The sequence below is a fragment of the Etheostoma cragini genome, chromosome 18 (genome assembly GCF_013103735.1).
Source record: "Etheostoma cragini isolate CJK2018 chromosome 18, CSU_Ecrag_1.0, whole genome shotgun sequence".
Lineage (NCBI taxonomy): Eukaryota > Metazoa > Chordata > Actinopteri > Perciformes > Percidae > Etheostoma > Etheostoma cragini.
In genome coordinates, this window is record NC_048424.1 from 20,284,720 (window position 1) to 20,296,720 (window position 12,001).

At 40.3% G+C, this 12,001-nt stretch overlaps 1 protein-coding gene across 1 annotated transcript in view; it reads right to left on the minus strand.

Annotated features, from left to right (window-relative positions):
• Nucleotides 1-6,771, minus strand: part of LOC117961725 (hormonally up-regulated neu tumor-associated kinase homolog) — a 22,734-nt gene extending 15,963 nt beyond the window's left edge. Inside the window, exons 1-3 of the mRNA XM_034900603.1 lie at nucleotides 6,080-6,771; nucleotides 2,895-3,017; nucleotides 2,517-2,686 (exon numbers count right to left, since the gene is read on the minus strand). Of these exons, the coding sequence (XP_034756494.1) occupies nucleotides 2,517-2,686; nucleotides 2,895-3,017; nucleotides 6,080-6,340 (554 nt within the window). The 5' untranslated portion in view covers nucleotides 6,341-6,771. The remainder of the gene's footprint in view (nucleotides 1-2,516; nucleotides 2,687-2,894; nucleotides 3,018-6,079) is intronic.
• Nucleotides 6,772-12,001: the final 5,230 nt, after the last annotated feature.

Here is a 12,001-nt window from a genome sequence, read left to right on the forward strand (position 1 = left end):
GACCTGGGAAAACACTGAGACATTCACAAGTGGGCAGAAACGGGAAAACAAACCCAACAAAAACCCCAAACCACAACATTATTTATTCATTTGCAGAACCGCACAGTTAGCATGAGTTACCATTATTATTGTTTAAGTCATCCATTTTGAATTCAATCTAATTGTCAATGCAGTAGGCTACTAGACGTTGACTTGATGCACCACTACAATACAACTTGACATATTCCCATCATCCTCGGCCTGATCTGAGAGAGATGTTTGAGACAGTAGACTCCTGGCCAATGTGCTGCCTAATTCAAAAATATAGAACTTCTTAATTAATGTCTGTTTAGTATTTCATATTTTATCCTTTATTTTTCTTCCCAGAAGCCATATTTGAGCACACACACAAACATGTAGATCCCTTTAAATGTTAAGGGGAAGATTAAAAAAGAGGAACTGGATCTGTGAATTCTCACAGAATCACAACTGAATTCATATCTTGGTACTCAGTCAGAATCTCATTAATCTAGAGTCCCAGTCTCTGTCACAATAATCACATATGGGATCTTTTAGGCCTATTGGCAGACATCTATTTAAAATGTAGCCAACGGCACATAAAGAGCCTTTTTTTTCATGTCCAGTGAAGTTTCTCAGCTTGCACTTGTTACTCGTTATTCGCAAGGCTACTTTAACTTTTATACTTTAATTAGATTTCCAAGTCTGTACTTTATTTCTTTAACTTGAGTAAAGAAGTTAAATCAGTACATCTACTTTTACCAGAGTATTTTTTAACACAAGCATCTGTACTTCTTCTTGAGTACGGGAAGTGAGTACTTTTGCCATCTCTGGTTAGTACAGATTTTGTACTGCGAAAGCACCAATAAGGCTCCTCAACCAAATACTACAATAAAGGATGTCCATCCATCCATCCGTCTTCGACCGCTTATCCGGTCTCAGGTCGCGGGGGCAGCAGCACCAGCAGGGGACCCCAAACTTCCCTTTCCCGAGCCACATTAACCAGCTCAGACTGGGGGATCCCGAGGCGTTCCCAGGCCAGGTTGGAGATCTAATCTCTCCACCTAGTCCCAGCCTCCTTCCAGCTGGACGTGCCTGGAACACCTCCCTAGGGAGGCGCCCAGGAGGCATCCTTACCAGATGCCCAGTTGAAATTGGGGAGAATTGCCTAGCATTGGCTGCCATGATTAAAGTGCTCATGTTAGCATGCACCCACGGGACCCTCTGACAAGTTTCTATATCAAATTTGGGTTTCTTTCAAAATTTATGGCATGGTTCTGTTGGAACATTTTGACCATTGAGCACTTTAATTTGTTTCAATTTTTATAGCACAATTGGAAAAACTTTAAGTTAAAGCATGCCATAAGAGACTAATGTAAATACTTAAAAAAATGTCAAAAGTTGAACATTAAAGTGATTTATTGGGAGACCCAACAACCAAAACTTAAAGGTTTTTCATTTGGAAGTTTGACTGAAATATCCAGGTCGGAAAGACCACCCGAGAGTTAAACACAAGGCTTGAAGAGTCTTGGAACAAGGTAGCACTTGCTACCGTCAAGTTGCATATAAAGGCTTTTGAACCAAACATTACCCAATCTGACATGTTTCAGCAGGAATGTAACCTAAAATTGGGGGGGAATCTAACATTGGGGGCCAAGATGACCCCTTTTACTGCTGTTAGCATGTAGCTACTGTGGTTATAGGATATAGCAGCACTTCTACAGTCAATTGCAGACAAAGGCTTTTTAACAAAATACTACATAACCAGTAAAGTGACCTTGAATTGAACACTGGCCGCCAAGATGACATTTTACTGTCGTTAGAATGTACATGTAGCAACATTGTTAACACTACTGCTGTGTAGTAAAAAAAAAAACTTCACTCCCTCCTACCTGGAGCAGACAACCAATCACAGCAGGCCGGCTTAGAGCTGAATAACACTTAGCCGAGAGTAGAAAAGAAATTGGAAATCTGAACGTTTCGGCTCACAGGGATTTCTCTAAAATACATTTTTATCTTGTTATTTGAGGTTTTGGCCACGTTTTAATATGAAAATCTGACAACACTGTAGATGTGACAGAAAATATAAATACTTTATGAAAAAACATCTCAAGTTTTTAATGACTTGGAAATGTCTGCTATAGAGTAACACCACAATAAAGTATGAATTAGTACTCTGAATTAACCCATTACTTGTTGATTAACTTATTAATAATTACAGCCCAACTGCTCCACTGTCTGGATGATAAACTTAACATAGCAGGCCATCCACAGGCCAAAACCTGATCTGCACTTGACTCCTTTATATAGACTCAGGTTCAATAGAGTAATGGGTGGTGTATATGGATAGAATGCTGTATATCTGTTTCAATTAATTATTTAGAGAGATACCTATATAAGGTCTTAGCACAAGTACAAAGGAGACCAAGGAAACTGAATAAAGAAAAGCTGCACTGCATGCAAAAAGTCAGTTACCAACTCGGTAGGAGACTGCACGTTGTGTGTCTGTGTCCTGTCACCTGTGTACGATGCCGTGTTTGTGCAGGTGTTCCACCGCAGAAAGGATCTGACGAGTGTAGCGCCGCACCTCCCTCTCCTCCAGCCTCTTCCTCTCACAGATCCGGTCCATCAGGTCTCCTCCAGCACAGAGCTCCATGGCCATGTAGTAGCTGTTCTCTGTCTCCAGAGTCTGACACACACAGTCATTTAAGGGAATATTAATTTGCCCAAGCTCATTCAACGGCAGCAGATAAATGACATCCTTTGGATTACAATCTACAATGAACACACTTAATCGTGAATGGTAGGCTGCATTCAAAAAGGTGTAATGTTGTCAGACTCCATTACTTTATTTGGGCTGTATATGCATTTCTGTTGGTGGGTTTTGATTTTTCTACCTCCAGCAGTACTACAATGTGAGGATGTCGGACCATTTGATGAATTCGAGGTTCTCTCTTCATGTTCTTCAGCACATAGGAATCCTGCCTCGCTTTCTTCTTGTCGATCACCTTAATGGCCACCTAAACACACACACACAGATGCGCACACATGCAATAGTTTTTAAATCTGAATTCATCTAAGGAAAATCTTTGCTGGTTTTTTTATTAACCCTCCTGTTATCCTGGGGTCAAATTTGCCCCGTTTTGAAAAGTTTTGACATCAGAAATTTGGGATTCTTTCATCCAAATTGTCCAAATAATACATGGATGGTTCCATATAACGCAGAGATCAGGATAAAGGATCAGTTCAGTACTTTATTGAATTTTGGGTGTTTTATTAACCCCCCAAAAAAACTTTGCAAAAGACAAAAAAAATCACATCAATTTCATATAAATGAGGTTAATTTAACATGAATTACAAAAAGGAAATAGTGGAAAACGAGTGGTGATGTATTGGTGTTAGTAGGGCTGTAGTCAAGACCACCTTTGTCGAGTCCAAGACCAGGACTAGTCGAGACCAAGTCAAGACCGAGTCCAAAGAGGTTTGAGTCAGAGTCAAGACCGAGTCCAGGACAGAAAAAAAGGTCTTATGCAGGACAATATCAAGTCAATCAATTTGGGTTATTTGTTGAAAAAAAAAAGCAAAAACACTGTCAGAACACACAGGATTTATGAGTATAGCCATTCCCGTTGATATCATATGGTGATTACTCATAATAGCTACATAGACAATACTGCTACAGTAGTACTTGTACTGAGCATTATAACTGATACTACTACAGTAGTACTAGTACTGAGCATTTGAGCAACTAAATGACAACATAGCTTCACTCCAGATGTAGTGTAGAAATGAAGTGACCAGAAGTCATATTGGGCAAGACCAGTGGCCAAGTCCGAGACAAGTCCAAGTCCAAATACTACCGAGTCCGAGACAAGTCCGAGTCCAAAGAAAAACGGTCTTGAGTCCGGACTAGAGTACTACAGCCCTGGCTGTTAGTAATAGACTCAGACTTAGACTTCTCTTTATTAATCCTTTTGGGATGACTCCCGCGAGAAAATTGAAAGTTCCACCAGCACTTTTAGCAAGAAAAAATAGATAAATAGATAAAAAAGACAGTATAAAGACAACAAAATAACAATAATAAAAAAAGAAAAAAGAATAGACCATAAATTATTATTAAAGTCTCAGTGTTAAGTCCAGTGTTAACGTGATAAAGGGACCCGGTGTGAATTTAAGTCCAGGTGTGCATGTATGTATGTATGTATGTATGTATGTATGTATGTATGTATGTATGTATGTATGTATGTATGTATGTATGTATGTATGTATGTATGTATGTATGAATGTATGTATGTATGAATGTATGTGTGTCTGTATGTATGTATGTATGTATGTATGAATGTTTGTGTGTCTGTATGTATGTATGTATGTATGTATGTATGAATGAATGTATGTATGTATGTATGTATGTATGTATGTATGTATGTATGTATGTATGTATGTATGTATGTATGTGTGTGTGTGTCTATGAATGAATGTATGTCTGTATGCATGTATGTATGCATGTATGTATGCATGTATGTATCATATATTGTCCTCATATCTCTGCCCTATTTCTTCCTCCCCCCTAGTGATGTGATGTAGTGATGTGTTCAGTATACTGATGGTAGTGTTACAAAAATGAAGAAAATGAAGAAAAAAGTGTCAAATTGTTCATTTTCAGTTTTGATCTGGGGGGACAACACAAGGGCTAAAAGTCTGCTTCCAGGGGTACCTGGGTAGCTCACGTGATCAAGAGTGCGCCCCATGAACAAAAGCTCAGTCCTTACCACAGTGGCAGTGGGTTCGGTTTTGACCCTTGGCCCTTGGCCCCTTTACTGTCTTAAGCTGCCCTGTCAATAAAGGGCTAAAAATGCCTAATGCCTAAAATTGGGTAATCTACTAGTTTCCATACACTACACACTAACTCTGGAGATGATCCGCATAACCACAGTCCCTGGTACTGCTAGATGTTCCAGTCAGTGTGGCTTCACAGCCTTGCTCAAGGCAATTAAATAGTAGTAGTTAAAGTGGTAATTCAGTCCCAAGCCCCTGTTTAGCCTCTAAATGGAACTTTAACCTATAATCAGTACCACTCCACACAATAATAAACCTTCAACGTTCATTTTAACCCTCGGGTTGTCTTCCCGCGGACCTGCAAAGATTTTTTTTCCTGAGTCAAAATTTCAAATGAAAAACCTTTTATTGTTTTGGTTGTCTTTTTTTGACACATTTGTGTCTTTCCCCCAATGTTTTTGTCACTTTTTCAACGACTTGTTGTGAGCTTTTTGATTTGTTTGTGTTTTTTTTCCCACATTTTTTTTTTCCCCCTTTTCTTTTCTTTTTTTTTTTTCTACATGTGACTTTCTTGACATTTTTGTCACGTTTGTCGGCATTTTTTTCAAAATGTTTGGTGTTCTGTCATTTCATTCTAACTTTAAAGCTCTACTGTGTTTGCACATTTGCACACTTCACCTCCACAGCTCTTGTACCTGCAGAGGGTAACGACGGTTAAGAGGAGCAAACACCCCGGGAGATGAGTTAGGTCGTTGCTATAGCAACCAGGTCAGGTACATATGAGCCGCGGTCAGAGACTCACTGACCGGTGAAAGAAAGTTAAACATGCCCAGCCTCCTCCATATAAAGTGCATACTCACATAGTCACAGTTTAGAGCCATAATATCCTAAAATAGACAGAATATAGCCCACTTACACACATAAGCATGGTTGTCTTTTAGCCTATTAGGAAGAATATTCCAATTTACATTTGATTTGTCCGCACAGTACTGCATGTATAAGCTTATTTTTGAAGTCTGGATATATTTAGCAGAAACAGATACACTTTATATCTGTAAAGTCCTTGTTAGAGTCATGCTTGTGAAATGAATCACACATGGGTCTGACTGTGTTTTTGGACACATAACAAGAATAATAACAGGCCACCGCCTTCTTCCAACATAAGTGAGTATAATAATCAGGTACAAGTGCACCAGTTGTTACCGTGTAATCATAATCTTGTATGTGTGTGATCTTTATCTTGCCACCCGTGCATGTCTCTATGTGTCTCCTCGCGTCTTATTCATAATTCATAGATAGCACTGACCTTTTCCCCCGTGCCGATGTGCAGCCCCTCCATCACTTTGGCGAACGATCCCTTGTTGATCATTTTCCCCACCAGATAGGATCCCACCCGTTTGGAGTGGGGAAAGCTCCGCAACAGCTCCCTGGGGACCTTCAGCGAGGGCAGGGGCGGCTTGTCCCGGCCGGGCCCCGAGGCGTCCCACTGGGCTGTCCCGGGTTCTCCTTCGCCCCCTTCTTCTGCCACCATGTCCTCCGGAGTGAGCTTCACTGCTGCGGCTGGCATCCCGGACTGGGCCAGGGCCCCATGTGGCCGCCTCTCACACACACACACACACACACACACACACACACACACACACAAAATCAAATCCGAAAACAGGACAGTCCACCAAGAACAGACATACTGACACACAATAGAGGAAAGGAGAATGCAGCTGAAAGAATCCTTTTTGGAGCAGGTGCGTGTCCTCAGATGCACAATTGTTGTCCTTCCACTCTCAGTTAAGTGTATCCTTAAGTTGTCTGCTGGAAGACTCCGCTTTTCTTCTTCTTTTACCTTTTAACAAACACAGGTGTTTCAAAGTGTCTCTCCTACGATCCAACTGTGTGTGCATGCAACGCTGGCTTCTCTCTCTTTCTCTCACTCGGTCTCTCTCTGCCGGTTAGTGAATGATTAACTGTTGTGTTCTTAGGTCAGCTCCAGTGATGAGGAGGACATTCTACACCGTAATTACCCCCCCTCCCCCTCCCCCTCCTCCTCCTCCTTCTCCTCTCCTTTGCACACACTACACAGATCCACACAGATACTCACGGTTACACAGTAACTCTTCAAAATCTCTTACTTCACCCCCTTATCCGTATTAGTTTCTCACTGACACAATCAGGTCATTTCTTCACACTGTGAGGACAGTCCAGGGTTGCTATGTAACACTAATGTGTGAGAAGGACAGAAGACATCTAAAAAACACACAGACATGGTTGTGCGTGGAAATCTCAGTAAAACAGCAGTTTTCAAAGTCATTATTTCATTCAAAGTCACTTAAATCACCTTTCTTTCCCATACTGATGCTTGATGAACGTCAGCAGATTGTCTTGACCATGTCTACACGCCTCAATGCATTGGTTAGCTGCCATGTGATTGGACATCAGCATTAAGGAGCAGTTAAATAAAGTATATGTGGCATATGGAAATGTCAGCAAAATCCACTTATTCCCTTTCTTGCCAATGGTTAGACTTTAGATCATGACCATCCAGCTCTCAGTAAAAAACAAAAATTAAAAAAAGCACATTTCCCAAAACTTTAATTTAAATTGCATCTAATTAAAGTAGCTTGTACCTGTACAATCTAATACAATAGTGCATATGCTCATTACAAAATTAGTTTTGAATGGGTTTCATTGGCTTATCAAGGAGCAAATTCATGGAGAAAATAAAAGTCCCTATCCATACTACGTTTGCAACTACTACCATCCTTGTTGACCTCAGGAAGGTAGTTATCTTATGTTAGGCCCAAAGAGGTCAGAGGTCGGGGTCAACAACAGATCGGCACCCCCCCCCCCTGCAGCTGCTGGGGATTCAGTGTCTTTCTTAGCATCCCCTCAACTAAGCCGATACCTGCCGCCTTTACACCATTCGATCTGCTTTAAAGCCTGTTGTGGTCTCCTTGATTTTACTTCAATGATGAGTTCACACAACTACTGTGGGTAAAAACCGAACTGGAGGAGGAGAGAGGGATCAGAGCCACAGACACGCGTGTTATGACAGTGCTCAATGGAAAGCGGCGGTGAGGTTTTGTGCTGATGATTGACGGCCGCCATTGAAGTGAGTCCGCTTTGCTGTTCTGTGTGTATCGAAGTGCAAGCGTGTGTGTGCGCACACGTCAGGGTCAGATTGCTGCTCGATTCAGCCGATGAAAGGAGGGATGGAGCCTCATATCCGCCATGGAACCCAATACAGCCACACACACTCAAACACACGCGCAACCGTACCCAACCTTTAACTGCAGTAGCCAAGTGAAGCTTCTAGAGTTACCTTATTTTATATTAAACATGTTGATACTGTATAATTTGATTTGGCCTTCAAAACACACACGCACACACTCACACACACACACATACACACACACACACACACACACACACAGACACAGACACAGACACACACAGTAGCAGCAACCATAACAGTTTTCTCCTCTTTTGTGTGCAACCAGGAGCCGTTAAACTCGGTGAAATCACAAATAAAACACTTTTTCAACCACTTATCTCACTTTAGGTGACCATGCCAGCATTTTAAAAAGTCTGTCTGAGATGCAATCAGCAATATTGACCAACTCAGGTCCAAACTGTCTACGCCATAAGGAGAAAAAATACATATAACACACCCATATTGTACGCCGGTATCAACAGTTTCCAGAAAATGGTGAAATGAGCCGCAAAACACAGGAGCAGCCCACCATTAGTGGTTTCACATCAGTAGAATCTAAAATGCTGTGAAAACATTCACCCAAACCCCTTTCAAGAAAATCTGAATTTTTCCGACCCAAATCAAATCTCACATCTTAATCTCTTTCTTCTTCTTCTTTGTGCGTGTGTGTGTGTGTGTGCACTCATATGCCAGGAGTCCTACACTTCATAAACGGGTCTTAAGGCCCTGGTGTGTGTGTGAGGAGGTGTTAACACACCCTCCCTAATGCAGGGGAAGGGTGTCAAGCTGCATCTGGCCCCGTATTGGTCGGACGCGAGGAGAAAAAAAAAGAAAGTGCGACTGCAGAGATGTTGCGAATTTGCCCGACAAAGTGACAGATGGGGGACGGAAAGTGAGTGAACAACTGGAGAGAAAGACGGGATGAGTGAGAAGGAGAGAAACCGAGCTTCACAAGTGAAAAACAAATGGGACTTAATAAGACCTCGAGAGGCTTTTTATATAACCTTGGCACTGCCATGCTTAAATGTTTTGCAGAGGCATTTGTGTATATGTGTGTGTGTGTGTGTGTGTGTGTGTGTGTGTGTGTTTTCATGGTTCAGAAAAGGTCATTCTCACTGCCAGAGACCGCAGTCTACTTATGTGTGTGTGTTTTTTATACATCCATAAATGTTTCTCAAAGCATTTGTGCATGTTTTTGAGATCATGTGTCTATGCATCTACACATACATGCATACATAAGCATCGTTTACATGCAGTGAGGTGCAATTATGCGTGTATACATAGCCGTGTGTGTGTGTGTGTGTGTGTGTGTGTGTGTTGCGCAGAGGAATGCTGGCTTTTCTGCAGGACTTGGCGACCTCCTCGGCGGTCACATTAAATGAGAAGAGAAACCCCCTTCTGCTTCCTGCCTGTAATAAATGGATCCCCAGCAACCATTAAGGCATATTTTAACACCAAATAACTCCCCGAAACCACACTAGAACAGACACAGTTGACCCCCCCCCACCACCACCCCTCCCACCATCTCTCTCACTCTCTTTCATTTCTCCATTTTTACCCTTTACCAAAAAGAGAGCAAAGACGCTCAATGTTAAAATAAGATCTTTCTGGTGCCACAGCATGATGTACTTCACGGTCGTACTTTGTGGCCTGTTAGAGTGTTTAATGAGACTTGTAACTCTTCACGGTCTCAGTGAATGAGAACACCGACTCCAACATCGGTTTCTTCTTTCCCCTTCTTCAAATGTTTTACTAGACATTTGAGCTTTGTTGTCAGAAAACTGCAAATACAAAATCTCCCAATGTGCATCTATAAAACTGCGTTTTCATTCAGATTGCTTTCATGCAGGGCTTTCCAACTGTTCTGATCATTGGTTTTGTGTTTTATTCTGGTTATTTATTTAATAAAAGAAAATTGCAGATAGTACTCTCAGTAGCCTCACATAGATTTCATGTACTGCTCAATGCTGGAAAGTGGTGATAACAGTTCCCGCCATTGTACTGATGACCTACAGTAATTCAGTTAAAAATCCCCATGATTTAGTAGGGGACATGGCAGGGACTAATGAGGAAAGACACAGCAAATTTGAGGTATAATTACCGCAATAAGAACCTATAATAAGTCATCATGTATGGAATATTCAGCTGTATTTTTCTTAGGGTTCAGTAGCAAATATTCTGCTGCCCTTTAAAGTCTGAAACCACTACTATGAAGGGACTGACTAAATGTCATAATTAGTCCAAAGTGGCTTACAATAAGTAAAATCCACATGTATTGTATATATATACACATATGTGTATATATATGTATACACATATGTGTAAATATATGTATACATATATGTGTGTGTGTGTATATATATATATATATGTGTATGTATACATAGACGGTATATACACATATAAACATATACAGTATATACAAAAATTGTACATATACAGTAGATTCACATGTATAAACACAGTATATGTATATAAATATACTGTATATATGTACAGTATATATAAATTGGTTAATTGCAATTCCCACATACTGACTTTAAGACAAAAGACAAAACCCTAACCTAGTACATACACACGTTAATACGTTTTTTTTTAATGTTTTTATTGTATTAAATATAGTATTATGTTTTATTTATTCTCTAGTGTTTATGGGTATGATGGCAGGTGTGAGCACTGTAATTTCCATTTTTATGGATGAAAGGAACTTGACTTGACTCAAACTAATACATACACACATGCACAGTAAAAGTCCCCCTCCACACACGTTTTCCCACATAAAAAGGAAAAACTAAAAAGCACATGTACACATGTACACATTTTAAAATCTGTGGTGCTATTTGCACTTCAGTCGAGAAGCAAGACGGCTTTTTGAAAGAAAACATCGAGTTATACATGTGTTGAGTCTGTTGTACACCAAAATCCTTGACTAGCAGACATATCAGAATGGTAGGTATAATGAGTATCATTTATTTGTGTATGCTGACATGGCGTTTGTGGTTGTGAAACATAATAATATCTGCTACAATGTTACAGTGTGTTTACATTCTCACATTGGCGTTGCACAATGATATACTGCCATCTTTTGGAAATTAGTGAAACTTAGTATGCAAAATACCAATACGTACTGTACCTGCAAGTGGATTCTCCTCTGATACCCCTCGTTTCGTTGTAAAATTATGCTAAAGATATGGGAACCCCCACCCTGCAAGTTGACAGGATTGAATCCATGTTTTTGAGACTGTCATTGGTCCTGCAGTTCCAAGGCGAAAAGGCTTATCGCGCTCATGATATGTCTTTTAGCATGTAAAAAACACTATATGGTTAAGGACTTGATTTTCATTGGAGGGGGTAAATATATGTGTACAATCTGGAAAAGTAGAATATAATGGTGTTTAATGCATTATTTCTCATGTTATGAGAAGAGAAGGGGGTTACATGTCCTCTCAGCCGCTTGGTCATTGGCTCTCAGAGTCACATACTGACACAAAGTCTGGCATGTGGGACTGCTGGGATTAGATTAAGTTGTATATTAGTAGTAGTATATTCTTGCTAAAACTTAATAAAAACTTAAGTAAAAAAAAAGCAAGTTTAACAATTAGATTTAATGATTAAATGAATTAAATGATTACAAGACCGCATATGTCTGCCTGCATATAAACTGATCTTTTTCCAGTCCAGTCAATGAGAAGCCTGAAGACTTTTGGACAATTTATCAAAATAATTCTCATTTTGACCTGTTTTATAATGTTTTGAATCAAAGTAGCTATGCATGTGTTGCAAGTCATGAGGAAAAGAAGTACATACATACAGTTTATGACACTTCATGATGGTATTTAAACCATTGTCCAGTATGAAAGCCTATTTGTAATCTCATAAGCAACAGGGTTGCTCCCTTGGTGTCCACTGTAAAGGGATCAGAGCTGCTGTCCCTGTCTGCCCTCCAGTGGACATCACAGACTGATGCAAGGACCACAGAACTGGTAGACATTATGAACTGATGCACTCAGTAGTCTTGAC